Below are 25,267 nucleotides of genomic sequence, written 5' to 3' on the forward strand. Positions count from 1 at the left end.
AGCCTCGCGCGGCGGCGCCCGCCTGGTCCCTGCTGCTGCCGCGTCGCGCCCGGGGCTGGCCTCCCGCACGGCCGCCCGCGCTCCCTCGCTCGCTGTTGCTTTGAATGTACTCGGTTGTATTGCACGGTTGTTACAATAACTTCTCTGTTGACCCTTTGCAGCCCACGACCTTCCCCCGAACAAGACCTCAGCGCCGGCGCAGACGGGCAGCCACTTGCAATGCCTCTCGGTCCACTGCACGGATGACATGGGCGAGGCGAAGGGCCGGACTGCGGTGCCGACGTGGAGATCCCTGCACTCAGACATCTCCAACAGATTTGGGACTTTTGTGGCTGCCCTGACTTGAACAAAAGAAATTATTTTTTTCCTCTTTTTAATTTCAAAGGGCCGCTACTGCTAGGTGGACTATTTTTCTAGGTTGGTACCTGCTTAGTGGCATATGGACTGGAAAGGGTTAATTTAAAGTAAACCTCAACTTTTTTTTAATCTTCTGCCACAGTATGTTACCAGTGTTAACCCTTCTGCAGTTAGCACACTTTTGCTTAAGATTTTCCTGCTAGACCACTTTCCCATTATTCTGTAATCTTGGCATACATTTATAGATGAGGCCTTTTCCTTTTTCATCTCAGCGTATGTCCAAGTCACGTATGTCATAATAAGACAAAGATACTACTTCTCCTCCTCCTTTTCTTTTTCATTTTTTTTCTTTTTTCTTTTTTTGCTTTGTTCAGTGCTTATTACAGTGGTAATCCTGAAGAACAGCAGTTCAGGAATAAATGCCGGTTACAGTGAAATTGTCATCATTATAATATATATTGACACCCAGCTTTTGCAAGTCACACACAAACCAAACAATTAATGCTCTGTTAAATATTCAGGCAATGATTCTATTCTTTCTTGGGAAGATTATTTTTTTGTCATTAATAACACATTTAGTCAGCTCCCTCCCTCGTTTGCTTTCTCCATCTCTCCCTCTTTAGGTGAGGACAGGATTTGGTTTATTTACTGTTGTGAAGCCCAGATACAGAGTTCTGTTACGAGTAGCGGGGCCTGGTCCTGACACAGCCCTGAATTTTTAAAGGTTTTGTTCTAAATAAGTCTAACAGGAAGTTTACTTAATGATTAATAATTACCATCTTCTCCACCAAACACACAGATTGCAGCAGAATTTGTTTTACCTCCCTCTCTCACGCGTGAGGCGGTGAGGGGTGCAGACACGCTCCAGTGTGGTGTGTAGCCTTTCACATTTGTGGTGCTGTTGCTGGAGTTGTCACTTTATTTTGTAACTGTTTAAGGAAAAGAAATCTCCCCAAAAGCTACTAAGTCCACCTGTGTGTTGCTCTTAGGGTGTGGAGCAATGTCCTAGCCACACAGGGTAAGCCCGGTGTGGCACCGAGGTGCTGAACTCCCTGTGCTAGGCTGGGTCGAAGTCTGCCATCCTGCTATTACCGGAGTTACCAAAGTCACTGGGAGGCTGTACTGAAGTAAAGTTCCCATTTTTTCCCCTTTTGTTCGCTGAAGGAAGATAGCTGTCGACTGGAAGTGTTATGCAGCTTCCTGTGTGTTTGTCCTTAGCCAGGAACGACGCCGGGGCTGCGGTGCTGTCCCTGGAGCACCCGCCGTGGGTGTCCTGGCGCAGCGATGACGGTAACGGCGGTGCCGAGCGAGGGACCGCCGGGGCCGGGGCCGGGGCCAGAGCCGAGGCTGCAGGTCTGTGCGCTTCTTGGTGTCCTGGTGCAAGAGCGTTTTTGTTCTAACGCTTCTCCAGATACCATTCCCCTGTGCCGGGGTCAGTGTTTTCTCATCTGTCAGGGCGGGAGACCCCAAGTTAGATGCCCTGAGCTCATTCTAGGCCCCATTTTTGCCATGCATATGAAGAACAGTATTATTAGATGCACACAATAAAAGGAAAAACATGCTTTCCTGCTCTTGATAGATAATACTCATTTGAGAAGTAAGTTGGAAGCAAACCAGCTAAAAACAAAAATGACATGATCTGACACTCCTGTGGTTTTACGTAACGCTGTCTATTATTTGTGTATCCTCTGTTTACAGGGAGTGTGAACAGTCCCACCCTTGTTCAGGCCAGCTTGGTTTCCTCTGCTCCCTGAAGCTTAATAACTTCATTGGAAATTTAGGTTTTAGCTGTGAAATAAAGGTCGGAATCTCTAGTGTTATTTATTGTTTCTTTCATGGATTCACAAAATGTGCCCCTTCTCAAGGGATGGACTTTGAAGACTGCTTTGTATTTATCTTAGATGATTGTGCTGGGCCTTTAATTATTTTGAAGTAGTGTTCTCAGTAGATATCAGTGGAGAGGGAATTCTGCCTAAAATGCTAATGGCACAGGATCTTCACTTTCAATCATATGTGGCTTCAAAGAAACCTGTGGTGTTTATAAAGACAGGACTTTTCTCTGTTATTTGAATGTGCTGTTATTAGCCATGCACAGATTGTTTTCCTGTTATGGTTCTGGTCGGTGACTTTATTTTGGATAAATTTGGGGGGTTGAACTTTGATTTTTAATACTATTTTTGTTGTTATTGGAGTTGCCACTAGGATGAGAATTTTTGCCTGTCCTGAAGCAATTGACTATGGAGCTGTGTCATACCCACTTGGTTTGGAGCAAAAAGATGTGATATTTTGTACCTTTCATAGGTGCTTATGCTACTGAAAAGTCCAGAGCTCTTCCTGGTACCTGCAATAAAACATCCCTAGTAAAATACTTCCTCACAGAATAATAATTAGCATTCCCAGTGCTGGCATACGCCTCTCTGCCTGTGATTTCTTAAGTCCCAGTTCACCTGAATATGTGTTTAACTCTACATCCTGCCTAGCAAAGCACTGAAGTATATGCTAAACTAAGTGAAATTTATGTATCTGATGAAGCATGGGGATAAGTGCTTTGGTGGATTAGGTCCATGATTCTAATAGTTTTGCTGCAGCTTATACTTGTTCAAGCTAGGTGTGTCTTGGAGTGAACCCAACAAAACACATGCCTAGACATATGCTACTGTCTTTCAGCACTTAGAGCTGAGAATTTAGGAAGAGTTCATGGTCTGATGGCATTCCTGTACCATAGCACAGGCCCGATGGCATACTTCTTTGTTTTCAGTTTTTCCTTCTACATTCAAGAGAACAGGTTTTTCAAGCTTCCTTAGGTCAGGGGTGCACACCCTACGCTACCAGGAAGAGACCTTTAAATGAAGACTGGACCAACCGTTTCAAATCTGTTTTTAAAAAGAAATCCTCCTTTAAGTAGAAAGATATTGACTCAGTTGGTCTTACCCATCGTTTTCTTCTGGTTTGCTCTCTGCAGCTTGTACGTCTGTCCTGAGGTGGTTATTTTCATTCACTTGGGACTTAATTTTTTTGCTCGCTTATAGGAATATAAATTGGAAACAATTCCATAAAAAACAGTGCAAGAGCTTTAAATCATATGAAATGAGAAGAGCATTAGATCCCTGATACACTGAAACTAGGGGACATATCCAGCTTCTAAACTGTACAGTTTGGAAGTCCGGGGAGCTTTGACACTCTGCAGCAGCTGAATATCTGCTTCGGAATCGCTGGTGCTGTTAGTGGGAGGACAGAATTTTTAGATAATGAGGAGTTAAAAATAAACCTGGGCCTTAATGTCCATATAGTTTTGTAAACTAATACAGTTACCTGCAATCTTTCTGCTAACTTTATTCTACTGGATCTTGCTTACTTTTAAGTGACATTCTCAACTGAATGAAAGGAGAATATGCCAGCTCTGTGAGTTGGAGCTATAAGGTAACACCAGTACCAGTTTGGACTTTCACAGTTTCTTTGCTTCTTGCCAAAGATCAGAACAGAAAAGGTACATATGTCTGACCAGGACAAGTATAACTTCATGCTCATACCTGGTGTATTTGGCACTGACAACAACTAGGAATTGTTGCCTGTGGTAATTTTATTCCACTCATTTTCTCCATTAATTTGACACTCAATGCACTGATTTTTTTTAACATATATAAAATATCAGCATAGCACTGCATGCTAAGAATTGAAATACCTAATTTGGGGAATGATAGTTCCTTCAACTGAATGTTCGAGAGCTGTAGATAAAAGCCTGTTGTGTAAGATGTAGATGTATTTAGATAGGGAAACTGAGGCACAGGCAGAGTGTCAACTTGAGCTGTGTCAAAGGCAGATCCATGGCAGAACTGAGCTATAACCTGCTCGTGAGCTCTGGCTCAGAGCCCTCGTCTCTGAGGGCTTTTCTTTCTGCCACACAGGTCCAGGCTTGCTTCCTTTTGAGGATGGTCCTGTACAACAGAGAGTGAAATTTTATGTTACAAATTTCCCCAAAATGGCTGCATAAAGCCAGAATAATTTAAACTTGCGCCTGCATATCGTATAAAGCTTCAAGACAATGAGAACATTGCACTAAGAAGTCAGAGCTATATGGCAGATGTGCCCATAAGATGGGCACAATCTTTGCTTTATATTGTGAATGAAAGCTAAAAATGTGGCTTCAAATTTATTTTGGAAAATCCTCTCTGCCTTGCCTAGCGTTTTTAGCTCTTAGACACACACATACACATGTGCCAGTTTAAGTGACACTTCAGAAGTTACATATCTTTTGGTTCTTGCCCTTTAAGGGTGAACTTCATCCTGAGCTAGCTTGCTGATTTTTTCAGTATATGTTAAAAGAAACTTTGTACTTATTCTTTAAGTTAAAAAGCAGTAGAAAATTAAGCAAAATATCTTTTGCATTTAAATTGTGAGAAGTGATAAAATATCTCTTTGCCAGAAAAAAGAAAGAAAGAATGGGCCTTATTTATTAAATACTCTTGAGAAGTTTCTCCAGATCATTTTTTTCATCGGGTTCATAGTTCTCTGCTGTTCTAGTTCAGTTTTTAGAACATCTGTGAGAGAAGGTTTAGACTCATTTTTATTTTGTTATGGTGAATTTCATCAAATATGTAAGGATTTCATTGTGTGGTTTGAGTGGAAGGGAATGAACATCAAAATTATGTCATCTGTGTCATTTAGGGAACTTTTTCTGATACTGTACTTAGAGGTGGTCATTCTAAGGCTAGTTTACCTTTCCAAAACAGGAAATCAGTATGAAAGCTTCCAGGCACCAATACTAAGGCAAAAGGTTCACGCTTTCCTTAAAGCAGGAAAGTGTAACATGACCACAGGTCATCAAAATGCTTAACGCGGGGTGTGTTTGCTCTGCCGTTGGGAGGGAGGGAGGCGGTGGGTGGTGGGTGGGGAAAAGCAGACAAAACCAGAACTGGTAAATTTTGATTTTTTAAGCTGCAGTGTAAGGTTTTCTCAAATACTAGATTCACAGCTGTTCAATGGATGGTGTATAAGAGCATAACCCATTTTTATAGAATTGTTTCTCCTTTATTGCTTAAGGCTAATGGAGGAAATAGTCTAATTTTGTCTTAGAAATTCTCTATTAAAATTGTTGGTTTCAGTCCATCCGCTCATAGATTCTGACTGATGAAACTGCAGGCTGTGATTTCCGGCAGTTATAACTTTATCACTATTCACTACCCAAGAATATTACAGCTTTAAAACAGCCTTAAGCAAAAGGATGTTATTTCTTTGTACTAAATTTGGTTCATGGAAAAGAAAAAGGATCAAAACACTGGTAATCCGTACTGCATAGCAAACTCTTCTGAAAAATGTTATTGCACATGTAAAATATGAAAACTTGACTCTGCTGTGTGTTAGGCAATCCTGTAATCTTTTTTTTTTTTTTTTTGAATCTTGTTAAATTCATTTCTTAAATGCTTGGTTGGAAGACTGTGACAATAGCTCATGAAATTGAGTGTTATTTTTCTTTCTTTTTTTTAAATATGTAAAGTGCAGTCTTCTGTATTCATGCATATTGTACATATCTGTATATGTTTTACTGAGCAACTAAATAACAATAAATATGATGTTAATGGTGGCTATTGTATATTTCATAGCATGGTTTTTAATTTTTATAATAGTTTTTTTCTCCCTAAGATGTGAAGAAGTGAAACGATGCTATTCTGTTGTAGGTAAACCTTGGGCCCTGTTATGGTCAGGACAAATTTTGCCAGTGATCTAGGGAAATCCTAATGCTGTCAGTCTGCTTCTCCCACCGATAAGGCTTCTGCGCAAAGGCAGGTTATTACGAAAAGGTGTGGGGATGTAATTTCTTCCTAGCAACTGTTAGGCTCCGCAGGTTTCCTTTTTGCATGTACTAAAGTGACCTTTCCTTCTTCCCTGGCAAAGTGGCAGTGCAGGTCACATCATGGTCTTGTTACAGTCCCTTAGTCAAACTGCGTATCTTATGTCGAGAATTTCTGGTTCAAACTGTGATGGACATAGAGTTTAGCCAAGGTTGGAAGTAACGTGAGTGATTACAAACATCCTTTTAGCTTAAGTAATTTCTCCTTTGTGATATAACAGGGAGCAAATCCATGAGGTTGGCTGAGCTACTCAGTCTATGGTAAAAGTGGCTTCATGAGAAAGAATATACAAATCTAGGAACATCAGCACATCTGAGTTTTAGAAGGCTCTTCCCTGGGTTCACTGAGTACAAGAGGAAATTCTTCCAAACCTTATTTTAAGCAAGAATGCTGGATCTTTCACAGATTTTTTTTTCTTACAAGATTTTTTAGTTAAATGCTATAAATAAAACGTAAACAGGCTAGAGGTTTTATTAAGATTCTTAAAAATCCCTTCATATCTCAGTTATTCAAATAAAACTCTTATTCTTTGATATTCCTGCAAGTCTTCTGAAGAATCCTTCAGGAGAAATGGCATATGGTATTTTCCAAAGCAAAAAAGCAAGCAATAACCTGGGCAGTGTTCTGACACATTGGTTTTGAACTGAGGAGTAAGATGCTCAGCCTCATATTTTTTTTCCATTGGCCATCGCATTCAGAATGAGTTTGAGATGCAGAAAGCTGTACAGTGTTTAAAACCCAGAACTTTCCTTTTCAGTGTGCAACACAGTAGGATGAACCCATGCGTCTCCCACACGGTTAGTGAACTGTGCCTGCATCGTGCCAGTATGTCTTTATGCTTAATTAGATATCTACTAATTCATATGTAATGCATCACACAGAAAGAAAATATCAAAAAATTGTAGTTCCCATAAGATTCCTCTGCATTTTTTTACAGCATTGAATGAGCAAGTGGAAAAATAAAAACTGTTTTTTGAGAGCCATTTCAAATGATTTGAGGGAGAAGCCTTGCTTCATTTTCAAACCATGCTTTTCATATTCTTGAAAGGAAAGAACAATGTATGGAACAGAAGTATAATTTGCTTTAAAGATGTGAGCTTACCTCTCATTATGTTAGCTAGGTACAGAGACAACAACAGGGACTTGCTAACCTTATCTATTAAGAGCTAACTGATTTTGAAATGCCATCTCTTATTAAATCTGGTAATTTTATGTTACATACTTGGTAACTCTGGTTTTAAAAATAGCTTGTTTACTTTTTTTTGTGTGTGCGACCCTTCTGAGAAATAAATCTGCATATTTTCACACCTTTTTGCTCCTTGCCATGTGAGTGGTGTGCATGTTTTCTCTAACTTTCACCTGTAAAACCTTAACTGACAAGTTTTTATTGAAATTACTTTTACTTTTTGGTTATTGGTGTTACTAAGTTTGGACTTCTTTCTGATCCTGAGATAAAAAGTTCCTGGATTCTTTGCAGTTCCTTCTTCGCTGTTCAAAACCACAGAAGATGAGACAGATCTCTCTTCCTATGCAGCTTCCAGTTTCTCTGCAAAACCAGATTCATAGGCTTTGATAGCAGAGAGCTTCTGGTATCCCTCACGCATATTGATGGCTCTTGACTTCTTTCCAGTCCTCCCATTCTGGAGGAGATGGTGACTCAGTGCTGTTAAGATCATTACGATCCTCTCAGCTGCGTGGAGACATTCCAGTGCGGTTTTCCGTCTGGGCTACTTTGCCCAAACAGCTGTCTTGGGCTTTTCTGGACCTTTCTGCTGGCCTCAGTGTGTCCTCTCTCTTTTACAGCATCGTTCTGCTCTTGTGACCTGCGGCTCCGGCGCTTGTCTGGAGAAGACTGGAGTTCCTGTAGCTGTGTCTTCTGCTGTCTCCATGTTGCTCTCGGAGTCAGGCAAGTAGGCGGTGAGAGCAGTCTCCATGGAGCAGCTTCCCACTGCAGACTCGGCGCTGTTCCCCAGCCTGTCTAAAGTATCGTCGTTCCATTTGTTTATTTATTTATTTTAGTGAAAAAGGCTGTAAGTTGTGTTAAGAGTTGGATTCACATGGCTCCTCCAGTACACGTGATGGCTGTTTCTTGACGGTTTGAGCTGCTTGTATGCGAAGACTCCTCTTCGCTGCTGCTAGCAGCAGGAGCTGCTCCTCCTGTGCCAGCAATACTCGCCTCCTTTCTTTTCCTGACTCTGAAAAGCTCGGAGTAGCTAGCTATTCGTTGTGCATCAGGTTAACAGATGAAAATAAACTGATTGATCTCTGATTTTCTGCAATTTGTGCTGGTTTTAGATGCAGCTCTGGCTATATCTGTGATCTCTGGTGGTGCTGGCAAGGTGCTTGCTTACCCCTGAACATTCGCCTTTGTGCTTTGTCCTCGGTGGCTGGTTTCTGGCTTATATCAATGTTAAGCAGGAATTATAGGTTATTCACTAAAGAAAAGCAAGTAGTTGGTTGGAAAGCTTTTATAGTTCTTGCTCTCCTAATCTTTGTTCCCTGTGCTCTGAGTCTGTACTGAGATTTGAAATCTGGCTGTAGACATCTTTCTTTTCCCAAGCCATTTAACTGATTTAATTATGTCCTTTGAATTATTTTCTGCATGAGGCTTTGGAATTCTTGTCACGAAGGAGACCCTATAAATATGTATTGTATGTTCAGCAGTCAGGGATCCATCCACAACGCAGTTGGATCCACTCTGCTGAGGATCTGCCAGGCCCCTCTGCAGTCACCTGACAATATACTAACAGCCTGGAAAACAAGTAGCTGTGCAGCAGTTTGTGAATGTGTGCGCTTTTCAGAGGAGACTGCTGTGAACATGGCAAAGGAACTCAGCACTGCTTTGTTCCTGGTTTTGGCCATTAAGAGTTAAAAGCCATTAGCTTGAGGAACCCTCGCTCTGAACCTTTCGGGGGCTTTGGAACAAACATACCCATCTGATCCGGTACCGAGCTGCGCAGAACAAAGGTGAACGGAAGTGTGTACTGCCTTGTTGTTTGTGGGCTACTGTGTTTTACTCCCAGGGAGTCATTTAAAACCCTTTTTTCCAGGTTACTGTCTGTGCCAGCTGCTCTGAGACTATTGCTGGTTTTATGAGTATGGCAGAAAGCACAGGTGTCCCTACAAACCAAAATAAATAAATGCAGGAATGAACATTTGGGTCAAAGACATTCTTTTGGCTGAGAAATTTGTTAGAAAATGGAATTAGGATTGTTTTCGTTCAGTATGAATTGAGTATTTCCCACAATCTCCAAGCTACCTGCCTGAAGCAGTTACTTTCCTGCTTGATGACCATAGTCTGTGGCCCCCAGCAGTTGTGGCTTTATGGCCAATAACATCACATATATTTTGCTTGTAGAATGTCTGAAAACTCTTTGTACTGGTAAACTCTGTTATGTTATGCCTGCTGGGCAGAGATGGAAATAGAAGTGATGTCTATTCTGAGCCTTCCTTCTTTCTGAGACATTGCCAGAGCTTATTAATGATAATGTAGAAAGTAGAGGTGACAAGACCTGAAGAAAATCATTTAGGTCATCTCTGGTTAATTAGTGCAGGATTGCTCTCTGTTCCCTAATTCCCAGAGCTCTGACCAGCACAATTAAAATTGACAAAACAGTGGGGAGGTCTTAACCTCTTAGTTAAAAAACAAAACAAAACAAAACACCCTCTATCCCAACTGCAGAGTTGGGGATAACGTCCAAACTGATGGAAGGGGAAAAGATCTCACGGGCTGTACAGACCGGGTGCTAGAATTAGACCACTTTTTTTCCTAGTACTGGAAGACGGTGGTGGGTTTGTGCATCTTCAGAGTCGTAGGATGGTGACCTGGAGAGAAACCCCCGCAGAAACCTCCCAGTTGTCGCCTGGCCTGGTACAGGTGGGTGACACAAGGATGCTGGATGTGATAACAGAGACTTCTTTGCACCCTGACTTCCTCTGACATCTATTCACTGCGTGGCCTGTGGGTATCGCTTAGGTGAACTATTTCCAGTTATAGCCTACTTATATCACCAACTGTAAAACTGGCATGGGGAAAACCGTTAGCCCTAGTTAACATTTGCTGTGTCCTTTTAGTGGCAAATGCTATTAATCCACAGACAAACTGTTGAGACGGCACCCTAAATTTAACATTAAAAACGTTAATTAAAATACTAATTTCAGCCTCCTTCAAGCAGGAAGCTGAAAACTTTGCAGTTATGAGGGCTCATATCCTGAGGAAACATCCTCAAGGTTTTTTAATACATTGGGTTAACTGGCAGAGAATATTCAGTTCTGAGCTTCAGGAGGTGGGAACTTTTCTCAATTTCTTTTTATCCTCTGTAAAATGCCCCTCTCTCCCTTCCCCCTCATCCCCCCCACCCCCTTTTCTCTTTATAAAGCTGGAATTCTTCCAGACTCTGCTCTGGGCTCGCAAGAAAACTTTACTGTGTAAATTTGCTCTTTGTGTTGGGAGTCCTTTGTTTAAACAGCATTGTGAGCTTGCTGGGGAGGGATGGAAAGAGGGGGAGCTGGGAGGAAGAATTTGAAAAGCCCTGACCCCTGATGAATAAAATCCAGCACATTAACACATTCTTCAATAAATTCATGATTGCAGATAAGGTGGGAGTCCCCAGGGCTGGGCTTTTCATTAACCCCCTGCTGTCTAACCCAAACACGCCGCCGTGTTTTGTTAGTGCGCTAGGACAAGCAGAGCCCTTTTGTGGCCGAGGGGCTGAGTGTGCGTGGGGAGATCGCCTATGGGAAGCCAGGTTACAAAATGGGACTCTATTTCAGAACAAACTCCTTTTGGTTAGTTTGATGAGATTACAGAAGGGGAAAGGCTTTAACAAGGGGCTTATTGAAGCTAAGTAACTGTTCTGAATACAGTGAGGACCAGGGCAGAAAACATATGATTCTCAAGTAAATAGGAGCCTCTACAGTACGGCTAAAATAACAAAGCTGGACATGTTCCGATGGGTTATTATGTGGCTGGAGGGAATGTTTGTGATGCAGCGAACACGTGTGGGACTTGTGCTGTAACTGGTGCACAGCACCAGCAGGGCAGCCCGGCGGTGCGCGACGCTGACCAGGCTTCTGCGACGCTGACGACATCGCTTTGCGCCTCTGCACATGTGAGCACCTCCTCGTCCCAAAAGTACGTTCGTTTTTTGTAACAGGCAGTTTGTATCTGGCAGAATCCAAGCTGTGACAGTGCCACTGTCTCATGCCCTGTGTTCACACACTGGCTGGGGACTGGAAGGGCTCTCCTCCTCTCTGGGTTGCTTCCTGCTCTCACAGGCCTTCACGTGACTGCTGGACACATGAAATTATGTGTTGTCCCCATTACTCCTATTGCTTGAGGGTTCAGATTTTCACCTCCGTGGTGCTGGAAATCTTATTTCCAGCCTAGGAGTGCTCAGGAAAGCTTACACTCATTTGTTTTTGTGTTAGGATTATCCTTTGGCTTAAATAACTCTCCGTTCTCCCTAGTATTTATCTATCCAATGTGTTTTTACAGAAAAAATCACACTTCTTCTCAGCTTGCAGTGGTGTGCTAAACGTGCTGGGCTCTGTTAGCGGCTGCTCATAGGACAGCTCCGCATTCCTCCCCTCATCCCAGGTGCCCTTCTTTGCACTGCTGTGCTTTGAACGCCGTCCCTGAGGAGGACTGTCCAGTTGCAGACGGTATCGCAGCCGAGTTCACATCGCTCTTCCATGTGCTGGTGTTCGAGAGAGGGGCTGGGACACGTTCACTGTGTACATAGTGTGGATCACACCTCTTGTAATGTTTTAGTCTTTGAAACCTTATTTGTTCTTCTTGTTTCTTAGTCAAAAGCCTATTCTGGAAATATTTTGCTTTTGTGGAGCTTTACCATCAAAAAGGATGGCCCTCAAAACTAGGAAGCTTTTCTGGGTTGTTTTTTAGAGTATTTACATTTGAAATGATCTGAATTCTGTGGCTTATGTTCCCTAGTCTTGGTCTGCCAAACAGCTCAGAGCATCACTCAGGCTAAGAAATGTGTTTTGGGATGGAAAAACAGAAAAATCTTGAGTTTGTCTCAATTTCCTACTGCTTACTAGTGACAGTTCTGTGTCCTTCTCGGGCTGTCATTGCACAGGACTGCCTGTCTCTCTGTGAGTTAACACGCCTGGCGACAGACTTGAAGCCTTTCGCACAGCAGCTTATGCCCAGGTCAAGTGAATCCTGTCCTTCAGGAATAAAACCAGGTATTCCGCATGTAACGCTGACCTAGCTGCGTGTAGAACCAGTTTTGCTGCGCTGGGCATCCTTCCTGAGCAGCCGGGTTGCTGAGGGCGTCAGGCAGCATCTCTCGCCGGCTGCTGGAGACGGTGCTGCAGCTCGAGGGCTCCGCGGTGCTGAAGGCCCGACGTTGCAGTCAGCACGAATTCCCTAGCTTCTGACTTGGCAAACCTAGCCTTCTTTTAATGCCGTGTTTTGGTGTGTAGTTTTATTTACATATAATATATAACTTCTGATTACTCCTTGTTGCTGCTAACAGAACTATTTTGTTAATTTCTGTGGAAAATAATTTCTGTCTTTCAGAAGAACATGTGGAACTGAAAGTGCTCCAGAACTGACTGTGCTCCTGACCCCGCCGGCGTTGCATCCCCCCTCTCAAACGCAAGGAAACACCACGATTCAGAGCTGAGCCTTCCTAGGGAAGAGGGTGGAACGAGCTACCCTTGCCTGCGAGCGCTGAGCCCTGCGTGCGAGCGCCCAGGCCCGCACGTGCAAAAGCCATTCCCGCAGCTCTGGAGAAGGCAGCCTAGGCCTGTGGAGCACTAGCAGACTGACACGGCTATTTAGGATCTTGATTTCTTTGGGCTGGGGAGATCTTGGCTCCCCCTGTGTCATGGCTGGGTTGAGGGAGACTGGACTCGGACGGAGGCAGCGCCTGTGCCACTGCATTTACCCGCGTGCAAGCCTCGGGCTTCGCACCGTGCTTCTCGCTGCCCTGCTGACTGCTCTGACACGTGACTGAGGGATCGGTTGAGGCTGGTCGCCTGCAATCCCGTACGAACTAACACCGTGTCTGCTGTGGCCTCCTCTCCCAGCAGCGCTGTGAGTGGATGTGGCAGAGGCTGTTTTTCAGTCTGTTTCAAACTATTTAAATTTTCAAGGTTAATAGAGATAGAGAGACGTGTAGTATATTTGTAATTAAACCAAATGGTCTCAATTCACGAACCCTCAAGGTTTCTATTCTTGATGCAGTGAGATTAGGAGTTGCCCGGCTCACTAATTAACGGCTGTGATACTCTCAGCTTTGAGATCTTTCTGCGTCTAGCACAATGCTCTGTGCACGTTTTGGCCTGAAGTAACCCCAGTGGCTCGCACTTTGTGTGAATAACCTCCTAAATGTGTTTGCCTTGTAAACTTGATACAGGTTATCAACTCTCTTGCTTACAGTTCCTAGTAAAGGCGGTCCATTGTGTTGAGAGATTACTGCTGCTTTAAGGCAATTTAATACTTTACCATTGCGGCATCTTTCTGACAAGAAGCACCTGGAAGAGGAAAAACCTGGTTGTTACCTTTGAATCCTTAGAAACTATAAACTGGGGCTCTGGCTGTGCGAGCCTCCGAATGCTGCCTGTGTCTGGTGTGTCAGCCTGAGGGGTATTTCCTTCTAACTGTGCCCCAAATCCCTCTCCCAGTGTTGCTGTCCTAGCAAAGGCAGCACATTTCGTGTTTTCCACACATGGCTCTGAGGAGCTGACACGTTTGACTGGAAGGAACAGTCACAGCTCCTTCCCATGGAAAATCCATCTGTTCCCCTTGCATTCTGCGGTGCGCGGGGCTTCGGGGCCGGGGCGGGGGCGACGCAGACGGGTCGTTGCGAGCCCTGCACCCTGCTCAGCCGAGTGACTCCGCAGCGCCCTGCACACGGCTGGGAGGGGTCCGTCAGACACGTCCCTCCGCTCCTTTCTTCCGTTTCCCCTTATTATTTGAGGCTTTGCTTTGTAAAACAGGACTATTTTTTGTGTGTTGGGGCTGATGTTGTTTATTCCCCTCGGCCGTGTTCACGCTCCGCGGAAAGCTGCAGACCCCTTGGAAAAGGCCCCCAGGCCGGTCTTGTGCGGGATGGATGGGGCCCAGGTGCCGAGGCTGGGCACGGCAGCAGGGGACTGCAGAAAAGGCTCTTTTTAGAGGTGGAGGTCCTGGGGTTAATTTGGAGGCAAAGGGTTTTTTTTTATTTGTTTGGTTGGTTTTTTGTTTTCTCCCTGGAATAATTTAAGTTCAGCTCTTTTTGAATATTGGTGACTCTCCAGCAAGATTGCAGAACGCCCGATCACTCGGCAGAGAGGAAAACACAGCTTTGCTGCTCACCAACCGGTCCTGGGAGGGGGTGCTGAAAGCCAGCAGACCGACAGCTTGTGCTGGCCGCGGGAGTGGCTGCCTTTGCTGTGGACGACCGCGCAGGCCTGCCAGCCTCTACTTTGTCAATACTTGGCTAATGTTTGCTCATTTAGGCCAAGATTTCAATTTCAGATTGGCCTCCCTAATGGAAATGGAACGAACTCTGCTGGCTGCTGGCAGCGCTCTGGTATGGCCTAGATTGTTGTTGTTCTCTGTCCTGAACGGACTGTTATTGAAAAGTCATTAACTGATGATAATTGGCCTAGTTGCTAGTCTGGAGCAGCGGCCCAGGGTAGCCAGGCAGGAAGTCAGTCCCGTCCCTGACCTTACCAGGCGAGCTGCGAATACTTGCAGCCCAACCGCAGCAGCGTGCGCTTGTCCCGTGTGACCGTCACCTTCCCCCGTGCAGGGCTTCGCTCGCGCTCGCCTCCCTGCTCTGACAGCCGTAAAGCACGGCCAGGCTGAGGCCTCGTCGCTTCAGAAATAATATACGGCCAGGGGATGGCACAGGTAGCTGTTGGCCTGATAATTAAGGCATTTTATCTTAATTTGAGCTGCTAAGAAGTATCCCTTTTTCTGTGATTTATGATGCAAAGATCAGGCCAAGAGACCTATCCAGGGCCTAGCGCAGCTTAGAGGGAATGTTCCCAGTTAGACCCCAGTGGGGCTATTACACAGTCTGTAACGGGGCTGGCTCAGTCTTTCAGCACTTTAAAGGCTGTTTGTGTTTGATGGGCTGATGCGTATCAAATGCAATCCAGCTTCCCACTGTCTGCTCTGTCAGCCCCCTGATGCTGCCCTTTGACAGATAAAGCACCCCCTCCCCGAATTTCTGATTTCACACTGATGCACAAACATTCTTTGGCAATTTGAGCCTATTGTATTAAAGTAGTTAAATTCCTTAGGCTTGTGCCTCTGGGAATACAGTGGTGATATTTATTACAGAAGTATCAGTGTGGTAACAACGCTGGATATCTGGCCACGTCAGGAGACCCATAGCAGTAATGGTTCCGCTGGACTTTGAGACAGCAGGACTGTTCCTTTAAGCTGCAAATGCACCCGTGCCACGAATGCAGAGACCTGAGGAAGCTGCTACATACGTTGAAATCCTTTGCTATCTGTAGCAGAGCTGCAGTGTGAACATACATGTATTGCAGTGAGGCGTTCTTGCCTAGCCCAAGGAGTCTGGGGTGTGGGCTCTCTCACTGTGGCAAAGAGGCGTATCAAAGTGGGGGCAGATGAGGAAGTGTTAAAATACGAGTCTTTCTTGCAAGAGTGTCTCGGCCTGTATGCTGGGTGTACGAGAAAGCACTCCGGCCATCCTAATTGCAGTGCACTGTCAGACTCGGCTGTCGGACCTGATCTGGAAACCTCTTTCCCCACTGTAGAGTGTCCCAGGGACAGCCTGGGAATCGGGAAGAAGGGTCCCAGGAAGGGGAGCAGCTTTGGCAAGTCTAAGAATTTAATTGTTCGTTGCTAAGTGGGGGAGCTGCAGTGGGGCACTTAAACCGAGAGCGTCATTGTTGGGATCTGTTACGGTTCTGCATCTGACGTGCTAGTCCTTGCTTCAGAAACTACCCCGTGTGATGCAGTCACTTGCGAGTTAAGATTCAGTTTCAAATGGCTTAAGTTATTATTGATGCTTGAAAAGGTTACATCTGCAACTCATTTTCTATGTCATTGATGTTCTTTTCTGACAAATAATTTCAGAAATATGCAGCAAAATGTTTTGGCCTACAAATGCTGCAGCTCACCAAGTGTGCAGACCACATCTTTACACATTTTGTAAGAAAAAAACTTAACTCCTCGTGTGCTTTCACCAGCTCTGCCTGCCTCAGCAAGCCATGAGGGTCATATAAACTGTTGACTGCTGACTAGATCTTGCTTCTAATGCAGTGAACATATGGGTGATGTGAAGCACGCTGGAGCAGAGGGTGCTGAGGGCACCAGACCTGGCTGGGAGGAGCGCTGTCCCTTCTGCCACTTTCAGTCCAGCCCGGCATACGTGTGGGTATAGGGCTGTCCCGGGCTGGTCATGCCCAGAGCTCTCTTCAGCGCTAGATTCACGATTAACCAAGGTAAGAAAACAGGTAGGTGACATGTTCTAGTGACAGCCACATCTGTTCTTATAGAGAAACTTGGTTTGGGAAGGGAATACTCTTGGGTGCCACTTCTCCATAGTTATCACCACAGCAGCGGCTATAACCATTAGCACCAAAGCAGTTTGTTAACAAGCGAGCTTTGACGTGCAGATGTTACATGTTGTCAAGACCTACAAGAGTTTTAGACATGATGCAAGAAACAAACCAGAGAGAGAGAGAGCGAGAGAGAGAATACAGTCATTTTGCTGGGACAGTTAAGCGCTGTGTTTGGCCAGGATATGCCCATCTGGAGAAGAGTTAATCTGCTTGTTTTTTTAGCAGAGTTGGTGTGTTGCAGTGATGTGTCTGCCTTTGGCAACCATGCTGTCTTGCACCAGCTGCTTCTGAGGAGCCTTTACAAGTGGGATGAGAGGAGGTAAGTGGTGGAAGAAAGCCTAAGCTGAAATCTCTATGTCACTGACAGCAGCAGGATAGGACTTTTGCTTCACTTTAAGAGAGGATTTGGGCTCCTGGTGCTTGTGTCAGCAGAGCACTGGATGGACCTGTCTTTCCCAGTCTGATGCTTCTAAGTTACGAGGTAGAACCCAGTTCTGGGGCTCTGAGAGGGAAGCAGGTGTGCAAGTATTTACCAGCAGCCAGTGAGATGGTCTGTCTGGGAGCTGCAGGGCCCCAGTGAGTGTGGTGCGCTGAAGGACGGCCTGGGGGGTGTACGGAGCCATGCTCCGCTTGCCTTGGTGACCTGCAGTTGAGTTTGACCCTGTTTTCTCCAGCACATCAGCAGCCTGATAGCAGAGTTTTTGATCCCTTTCCTCTACTACCTGTGAAAAGTTCAAGCGTGGTATGACAGGAGAGTTTGCTTCCCTTCCTCTGACTTTGGAGAGCCTCCGCTCCTGCAGTCCTGCTGACCAAGATTTGCATCAGACGCAGTCACTGTAGCAAAGTGCTTGCTGCTTTTTCAGGGTCCTATCACTCTCCACTTTATCTGCACCCCTTTGAAGTCGCTCCTTCTGACGCATTGAGAATGCCATTTCTCTGCAGCTTGGCTGCCTGGGAGTGTGTGCACCTCTGACGGGTTGTGGCAGCGTTTCTGCACAGTCAGGGCCTGGGATCCCCATGTGTGTCCTGCTAGTTTGTCTACTTTGTCAGCACAGTCAGTGCTGAGGTGTGCCAAGTCACCCTCTCCAAGATGTTATGGTCTGTCACAGGTTCAGCGGGAAGAGTCTGGACAGAGGGAGGAAGGGAGAAGGGAGGGAGCGGTCGCCCAGTGCTGCTTGGCTTTGGTGCTGCTGCGTGTCCCCTTTCCCGCAGGTGTGTGTCCCAGTGCACTCATTCAGCTTGGCGTGACGAGAGCTGATGTCCAGAACAGCGGCAGCAGAACTTGAGTCTTCTGCTCCCTGGTATTCTGAAGCACTGTTCTGTCCCCTGTGATGAGCCCATCCCTAAGCAGAAAAAATGCTTCATCCACCATCTGTGCTTCTCCTACCAATGTCTAAGTGTTGTTAAAGTTTCTAATTCTCTTGTGTACAGGGAATTGTCTTTTTGCTGTGTGCAAAATACGGGGGAGCAACAATATTATGTCCCAACCAGGTGCTTGCATCTGGTAGTGGATTTTGCATTTGCAGTTTGGTGTAACATTTGCCTTTATAAAGAATTATTATCACGGTAGAATTTTGCTTGCTACCTAACTCTGGGATGCTTTGCTACATGAAAGAGCTGGCTGCATACATATCCCTTTCTACTCTGCTGCATCATGGGGTTTGTGCTAAATATGCTTCACTTTTATGTGAAGGGGTGCACAAGGGTTTTAGACATGGAGCTTGCTTTGGAGTCATAGGCATTTGTACAACACAGTCTTGGGCTGCTTTTGATGGTGTGGAAATTAATGCATGGCATAGTGACGGCTCCTTCCCTTGCACTACCAGTGCTATGCAGTGTTTCCCCCCTGTCCCAGGTCTTTCAAAGGCTTTGGCAGAGAGAACTCCTTTCTTTCCCCGAGCAAGGCATAAATACCATCCCTAGCCCCAGTGGGTGTTGTCATCTCTTGTCATTTGGCAGTACCAGAGGAGATGTGTGCACGTTCCCTCCGCTGAGCCAACCTGCTGCTGAAAGACGCCCAGTTGTAGCCTGCTAGTTGTGGAGCTGGGGCACCCCAGAACCCATCCTTGTTTAGTGCAGTGTCCAAATGCGCCGCTCCGGAGCTGCGGCTGGGCCTTTCTTTTACACTCTGATCACGAGTGGGCCTGGCAGCTGTAAAACTGCAGAGAGAAGTGCTTTCACTGGGCTTCCCAGCTGCTGTCACAATGTGGTGATGATTTCAGGGAGACGTAATCCAGATTGTTTGAATGAGAAAGCAGTAAGTGACCTTGGCTTTCTGGTTAACGCCCAGGTGTATGAAGGGGAAATAAGAGAGAGCTGCCTCATAGGAATCGTCATCAAAGCCAAGCATCCTTCATGTAATTTGCTTTGGAAGGTGGAACTTGTCTTTTTATTTATCAAGCACTGCTCATGTCCAAGGTAACATTTACATCAGATGGGAGCTTTTAGACTGCTGCTCAGACAAGGCTGCTGACCCTCTGCTGGTCTTATTAAATGTTATGCATTTGACACAGACTCTTCTGTTATCTAAATTACCAGCCTGGCTGAGAAAGGTGGCTGCTGTAGCGAGCTGGATGAGGTTAGATGTCATCTGAGAGTCTCTGCTTGATGTGCCTTTGCAGGCAGAGCTCAGCAGGAACTTTGCTATTGGGATGAAAGCCGTAGCTTAACCTATGGGCGGGTTGAAATAACTTCATTGTGGAGTGGTATCCAGAGTGAAGATGGGACTCCACAGGAACGCTTCCCTTTCCCCAGCTTGCCTTTGTTGTTGCTGCTTTGGTGAATATTAAGAGGGGTTGCTGACCCTTGGAAGCCCTCGACCTCTGTATCTGAAAGGCTGGTGGAAGAGAGCCTTCTTCTTAACCTTGCTGAGCCACTGTTTCCCCAGTGCTCGCCTTTCTTTGCCAGCGTGACACTATGGAAATCCAAGCTATGGAAATGCACCCTGAGAGCTGCACCCTCGGAGCAGATGTGGTCTCTCCCGCCATGTGTGGCTGACCACACTGCTCTGCGTCCCTCGGGCAGGGTCACGCCTTCGCTGGAAGGGAATCAGCAGGCCGTCTGGCTCACACTCTGCAAGTGAGATCTGGTGAATCGCGTGGCTGACAAGAAAGCCCAAGAGTGCAGAGAAACATATCTGGGAAAAATGTGGGAGGCACACAGCTAAAGGCTTTGCACTGGTCTGAGGAAATTGCATACCAGTCTGCAGGGATTCACCTGAAGGACTTGTCTATAATGCATGCATTACTGTGTGCCATTACTCCCTGTGTGCATAGCCTGTTTGTCCATCAGTTGCCATCTTAATGCCTGGTTCTTCCGCTGTAAAAGATAGTTTTCAGAATGTCATTCATTAATTTTAAAGAAGAAAAAGTAGGGGACCAGCTTTTGCAGTATCTTCCTGTTTCAGAAACTGTGATACACTGTGTAAACGTTTGGAGCTGCAGGTTCTTCCCATTTCCCTGAGGTAGTTCGTGCTGACTTTTGGCAAGCTGCAGTGAGGGATACAACACAGCATCCGTTCTGATTCTTACTCAGTGTGTGATTAGGCACAGCGCCTCTCCTGCTGTAGATGTAGGAATTTGCACCTTCTGGGAGCTGGACCCATGGGACGGAATTTGGTGAATTCAGTGGAAGAGTGCTGCTTCACTGCACGTGGAGGAGAGCCCTGTGTAACCAGATCCTGCAAAATCCACTAATGCCATTGATGCTACCATAACGGGCCTTGACTATTTTGCCAGAGCCAAGAAGAATGAAGCCGTCCCTTTTCCCTTTGCACTGATTGGTAGCTGCACCATGACTTTGGTTTGTAGGTTTGGGGGGCCTAATTGTTTAGTGAGCTGTGTCTAATAGTGAGGCCTGAACTTGAGGAGTGCACAGATTAAGCAGATAGTAAACAGTTTGGTATGAAATCTTCTCACTTCTTGCTTTTATTTGTATTTTCACATGCAGGTTTCGGTTCTCCACAAAAATTAGTCTTGGGAACACCGATGCTACCTGAGAAGGTGCTCAGTGAGGAAAGACAACAACTTTAAAATGAGATCTCTTCTGGTTAACACAGCTGACTTGGGCACTGGAGGTCCTTTTTTGTGGCTCTGAAAAAGCATAATGTAAAGATAGATTGTAAGATAGTGATAGAAATCCGTCCCTTTCATCTGTATCTTGAATGCTTTTCTTAATGACAATAAACATTTGTCTTTCAGCTAACAGAGGTTTCTTTTCTTAATTTTTTTTCCTAGCAAACAGGATTACAGTAATTTATTTCTTGTATTTCACACCTATATTTTTCCATCTTACTTTTTTTTCCTCTCTCTCTGCAGTGCTGAGAGCTTGACATTGTACCATCTTTTTATGTGGAATCATGTCTGCATAGTGAAAATGCACCTCCTGTTCTTGCAGCTCAAGCTGTGAGGTCTTTTTACAGAGAGGAAAGCATGTCATGAATAGTCTTTCACAAGGTCCCTGCCCCATCAGGTCTTGAGATTCTTTGAACTTTTCTCCCTTTAGGGATCTGTGCTTTGCTGCTGAAGAACTGTCAGAGGATGTTACTGTTTTCCTCTGTTTGGTAAGGATGTTCCCTAAGATGTTTTTCCCATTAAGCTAGCTGCTTTAGGAAGCACAGAGCAAGGCTCACACTGCTTAAGTGAATCTGGTCTTGGTGTTGGAGCCCTCATGATGGACAGTAATGAGATGCTGAATGGATTTGTAATGAAAACCCAACTGGCTGAGTGTGCAGGTAGCAGCGTAGTGTCTGTAGTAATCTTTCTGCTTCGCAGATATGTCAGCAGCCATGAGGCTTTTTAATGTTTCATGATATTGAGGTAAGTTTTATTTCTAAAATCTGGCAAAACATCTCCCAAACTTCCTCCTGGACAAGATCTGTGAGCCTTTTGGGATCAGCTAATGCTCATTTGAGAGACTTGGGCATTTGTTCAAGTGTTATGGTCATGAATATAGTTTACGTATCCAGACAGAGAGGTTTGCTGTATATGTGCCTTCTTTGTTAAATCATGGGTGTTTCTGTCTGTCTGTCCTATCTCTCTACGAGTATGGTGCGTAATGGATGTCCGCAATATAAATTTGCTAGTGAAGGAGTAAGATTTTGCAAGGGGAAGGTGGGGCTGAGTCGCTCTTTCTAGGCCACTCCATTGTCAATCATCTCGCCATCGTCTCACGCTCTCTGGGGATTTCTGAATTTATCTTATCTGAAATGGATTTTGTTTGCCAGTATGCTTGGCCCTAATAACTGTTCTACTTTTTACCCTCTTCACAGTGCTCATTTAGTTGAACTCTGGATATGGGTTTATGAGATGAAAAGGTGTGTTTCTTGGTGTTACAGACAATTAGGGTCCAGCCTTACATTCGAGTAGCTGTCGCTGTGGACAGCGTTTCCACGGAGGCTTCGGGGCCGCTGTGGGCTGCGTAAGGCGTCACCCAGCTTCCACAGCAGCAGGTCTTTTTGCCAGACGGATCCTGGGCCGTTCTGCCTGAGCCGGCCGGCCGGCACGGTGGCCCGGTGCTTGTCTGCCCGGGGGAAGGGCTGAGGCCGCCGGTGCGGCGGGCGCCTGAGGGGGCTGCTCGCAGCTCTGCCACGCGGATTATCACCACCTCCCAGGCCTTCCCATTTGCTCCCAAAGGAAAGCTAAATTAAAAGACAAATTATTTATGGATGCTAAGTTACTTATAGTGCTTACTATGACCAAACTGGACAGTATCCAGCTTAAAAATCGATGCGTCAGTAACTCCCTGGAGCTTTCTGCTCCTAACTGGGAAGGCGCGGTGGGGACGGGCCCTGCGGAACCCTCTGTCCCGGCCCTACCTACCCCCGACCCGCCCCGGCGCTAACGGCGCTCGCGCCTCACGCGCGGACCCGCCCCCGCGAGCGGCAGGGCGCCAACGGCCGCGGCACGCGGCGCAGCGGCCCCCCGCCCGCCGGGCCCGCCCCCCGCCCCCGCGGCTCGCCCAGCCAATCCTCGGCTGGGCGGGCCCGGCACCTGGGTCGCCATTGGCTGAGTCCGGGCCGGCCCGCCCAGCCCCGCCCCCGGCAGGTATATAAGGCGCTGCTAGGGCGTTTGCTGCTCCTTCGAGGTGGCGGGGGGGGGGGGGTGGCTAGCTGCTGCGTCGTGGTCTCCTGCGCGGGAGCGGCTTGCTGGGGACTGGCGCAGCGGCGCGAAGGCTGACCAGGTAAAAAGTGAGCGCGGTTCCCCGGCGGGCGTGGGAGCCGGTGAGGCTGGAGTGGGAGCATGGAGCGCGGTTCCCCGGCGGGCGTGGGAGCCGGTGAGGCTGGAGTGGGAGCATGGAGCGCGGTTCCCCGGCGGGCGTGGGAGCCGGTGAGGCTGGAGTGGGAGCGTGGAGCGCGGTTCCCCGGCGGGCGTGGGAGCCGGTGAGGCTGGAGTGGGAGCGTGGAGCGCGGTTCCCCGGCGGGCGTGGGAGCCGGTGAGGCTGGAGTGGGAGCGTGGAGCGCAGTTCCCCGGCGGGCGTGGGAGCCGGTGAGGCTGGAGTGGGAGCGCGGAGCATGGAGCATGCCTGGGATGCCTCGTCCGGGGAGGTTGCGGAGTGAGGGCAGGCAGCTCCCCGTTGTTCCTGGCAGTGCGCTGTGTGAAGGGGAGAGGCTGCCCTGGTCTTGTGGACTGTTGCAGTAGGCCGGTGTTCCAGCTGCTCGCCAGGAAAGCTGCGGGGTGAGGCATGCTGGACAGGGCAGGGCGATGCCCCCTTTGCATTGGTGCGCGTTGGGAAGGTGTGTTCATGTCTCTGTGATCATCTGGGAAGAGCGATGATGGACCCAAACCGCTGCACTTACTGAAATGCTAAAGGTGCCCCCCCCCCCCCCCCCCAGCCGAAGGCAAAGCTGTCTTGGAGCACCTCAGCTGCATGAGGGATGCTGTGCTGGGGCATGTGGGCAGCAGGAGCCAGCTGTTGGGCTGGGGGCTGCACTAGCACGTCTTCCACGGGTATCTAGCCATGTCCCATCCGGGGTGCGCGGCCTGCAAGCCTGGGTGCCTGCAGGACAGAGGCTCCATGGAGCACTGGTGCTGCGTTTCCTGGCCTCCCTGCTGTGTGGGCAGAGGGGGCCCAGTCCAGGCCTCAGCCGCTGGTTGTAGCGCTGCCACTTGCCCTGGTGCCGTTTCCTCCTGTGGGCAGGCAGGACGTGATACCACAAGTTGCAGCCTGTATGTCATTTCCAGAGTGCTGCCTGGAAAACCCTGGGTGCCTGCGGCATGCTGCTCCCACTCGTGAGGGTGCATAATCCTGGAGGGCAGCAGGCCTCCTCACCTTTCTCTGAGGCACTATTTTTGGGGGTGGGGAGTAGGAGTTTGGAAGTGTCAGCCCAGGTGGCTCTGCAACCCTTTTCCTCCCCCTTTCATAGCCAGTGGGTCTCTTTCCTCTGCTTCTTCAGCCCTGGGGCTGTGAAGGGGAAGGTGAGGACCCTCGCCCAGCTCTTCTGTGGTGTCTTCAGTGTGTGCGCGCGGCTGGGGCTGGCTGGCAGCTCAGTCGGTTCGGGGCTGCCTGGCTGAGGCGTGCCAGGTGCTTGGAGCTGCGTGTGCTGGTGGGCTGGAGTCGGTGCTTCTCGTTAAGTGACCTGTAGGGCGTTGTCTTTGCATCCCATTCTGGGGCCAGGCCCCTTTAGGTGAATTCTGGTGCTCTGTCACCCTCGGACAAGGTGTGGGCAGTGCAAGTGCAGCTGAAGGGTTGCTGATAAACGCGGTGGGGGAGATGAGTGCTGGCTGTTAAGCTCGTTGGTCTGCAGTAGTTTGCAAATTACTTTCAGGAGGGAGCTGAACTCGGCAGTCTTCCCTCTGCAGGTAGCTGATGGGAGAGGGCTGTGCCCAGGGTTTTGCAAGGGCATTGGGCTGGCACGGGGGTACGGGGCTGCTCTGCACGCAGCAGACGGAGGAAGGTGGCATGGATAAGGGCAGGAGAGCGAAGTGGTGGGTGTCCAGGTGTGCAGCAGAGGACAAGGGCTTGGGGAGGAAGGCAAATGGGGTTCTGGGCACTCTAAATGTGGAAAAGCAGTTGGGGATGTGGGAGGGGCTTGGTCAAGTTGGAGGTAGTTTGGGAATAACAAAATCAAGGGTGTCCTTAGGACATAGAGTCCAGTGTGTGCTGCTGCAGATAGCACATCTGTAGTTCCTCTTCATGAACAGAACATGTTCTGTGTGAAAAGCAGAAGCAAAAACAAATATTTTGCTCTAGAACCTCCTTGTTCCAGTTGCGGGAAACATCCTGCTGATCTCTAGTCTCAGTTTATTCCTGGCCTGTACTTCCCTCTGTTTTGGTGACAGATTTGTCCTTCAGTTTCTGTAAGGCTTTTCTTCGCCAGTGGTTTTCTTTGTCTGTTCTGTTGGTGGAGTATCTAAACATACTCCTTCTAAGGCCGGACAATACTAGCATCCCTCCGGAGGGATTGTCCAGCACTTTGATCCTGGTTGCTTCGCCCCTGTTCTGGTTGAGCTCATCTTTCCTGAGTGTGGACGAGTGGCGATCTGGTGTTTGCGCGCAGTTACCTGCAG

The 25,267-nt window shown here is 47.3% G+C and overlaps 1 protein-coding gene across 1 annotated transcript in view; it reads left to right on the plus strand.

The window, feature by feature from the left end:
• MN1 (MN1 proto-oncogene, transcriptional regulator) overlaps positions 1-5,938 on the plus strand; it is a 42,830-nt gene extending 36,892 nt beyond the window's left edge. Inside the window, exon 2 of the mRNA XM_064521856.1 lies at positions 162-5,938. Within this exon, the coding sequence (XP_064377926.1) occupies positions 162-346 (185 nt within the window). The 3' untranslated portion in view covers positions 347-5,938. The remainder of the gene's footprint in view (positions 1-161) is intronic.
• The last annotated feature ends 19,329 nt before the right edge of the window (positions 5,939-25,267 follow it).

This window comes from Dromaius novaehollandiae, chromosome 17 (assembly GCF_036370855.1).
Source record: "Dromaius novaehollandiae isolate bDroNov1 chromosome 17, bDroNov1.hap1, whole genome shotgun sequence".
NCBI lineage: Eukaryota > Metazoa > Chordata > Aves > Casuariiformes > Dromaiidae > Dromaius > Dromaius novaehollandiae.